At 38.9% G+C, this 1,547-nt stretch overlaps 1 protein-coding gene across 1 annotated transcript in view; it reads right to left on the minus strand.

Annotated features, from left to right (window-relative positions):
• Positions 1–15: 15 nt before the first annotated feature.
• Positions 16–1,547, minus strand: part of LOC105457524 (putative glutathione-specific gamma-glutamylcyclotransferase 2) — a 3,642-nt gene continuing 2,110 nt past the window's right edge. The window contains exon 2 of the mRNA XM_011702232.1: positions 16–667. Coding sequence (XP_011700534.1) covers positions 125–667 — 543 coding nt within the window. The 3' untranslated portion in view covers positions 16–124. The remainder of the gene's footprint in view (positions 668–1,547) is intronic.

A 1,547-nucleotide genomic window follows, 5' to 3' on the forward strand; every position in this document is an offset into this window, starting at 1 on the left:
AATAGAAGGAAGAGAGAGAGAGAGAGAGAGAGAGAAAGAATCAAATCAACTAAATTACTCAACGTGTCCGTCACGCAGCTACAATTGGCCATACTTTCTTAATTCAAATACATCAGTTGTGTTTTTATAAAAATTGATCCAAATCCAACGACTCCTCCCGCTCCAATTCTCTCACGGCTCTCTCTAAGGCAAACAGATGCTCGTCCTGCACGCCCGGTGCTATCGCGCGCATCGCGGACGCCAGTTTGTAGAGGTATTCCACGTTGGAGCCGCTGACGCCGCGCGAGACAATTATGTGCCTCGCGATGGTGTCTATGTTCTCCATACCGGCGAAATTTGGATTATCCTCTTCGCCTATGTAAATAGTGAGGTAGAACGGAGCCTCGTCCGAGGCGGTTGACAGCGACGACGCCGTCGAGAAGCTCGTCGTCCTCGCGAGGTCGTTCGAGGATGCGACATTGGGGTTCGAGGAGGAGCCACCGCTCTGGACAGACTTTGAGAAATCACAGGGGTAGAAGAGGACGGTTCTCTTTATGTAGCCGCCCTTCTCGCGGAAGTCCAAATGATTCACCACGTTTTCGATGTTCTCGGAGGAGATCTTGTACGCGAGCCCCCACACCTGGTCCGTGGGATTGGTCGAGGCGAGCAACGTCACCACGCGTCCAGGCTGCAAAAGAGAACACAACATCAGAACAAGAGATGCAGTTTTTTTTCACGCGAGAGAATTTAAAGCCACCTACAACTAGTGTGTCCGATGAATGCAATCCAATATTCGAATAAATGAATAAATAATGAATATGATCATATAATTATTATTCTCTATGTTCTTGTAAATTAAAAAGATACAGTAAAATCGAACAAAGCAATTTCGTTACGGATTATAATAATAGTAATGTTAATTCAGTAAGGGATTTTAAGTGCTTTAGCATCTGGTGGATGATAAATAAAATGATCATAAAAAGAATTATTGTTGCGAATAAAAAACTTTTGAATAAAAAATGTGATTTCTAAAATTTTTTTTTCAAATTTGCAAGTTTTTTTTATCAAATCTGGATATTAATAACGATATACAAAATTTATTTTTCACTTTCTTTTTTACTTTACATTTTGTCTGAAGAAATATGAATAAATCATAAAATAATCATAAAATATTCACGAATAAATATTTTTAAAAGGCCCACAAGTTTGAATAAATATTTAAATGAATATTTTTTTAATGTAAAAATTTTAAATTAATATAAATTGTAGTTTAGAGGAAAGGGATAGGAGATGTTTATTTTGTAAGGAAGGTATGGATAGTTTAGATCATTAAGGGAATGTAAGGAAATGTAAGGGTAAGAATGTAAGGGAATGTCAATACACAAAAAAATGGTTTGCAGAGCTGAGGAAGGATGGGGAAGAAGTTTTAGGATAAGGTCAGAAGTGCTGGATGAGGCGAAAGGAAAGATACTAACAAAATTGTGGAAGGAAAGAGAAAAAGAGATAAGGGAGAGAGAGAGAGAGAGAGAGAGAGAGAGAGAGAGAGAGAGAGAGAGAGAGAGAGAGAG

This window comes from Wasmannia auropunctata, unplaced genomic scaffold (assembly GCF_000956235.1).
Source record: "Wasmannia auropunctata unplaced genomic scaffold, wasmannia.A_1.0 LD335211.1, whole genome shotgun sequence".
Taxonomy (NCBI): domain Eukaryota; kingdom Metazoa; phylum Arthropoda; class Insecta; order Hymenoptera; family Formicidae; genus Wasmannia; species Wasmannia auropunctata.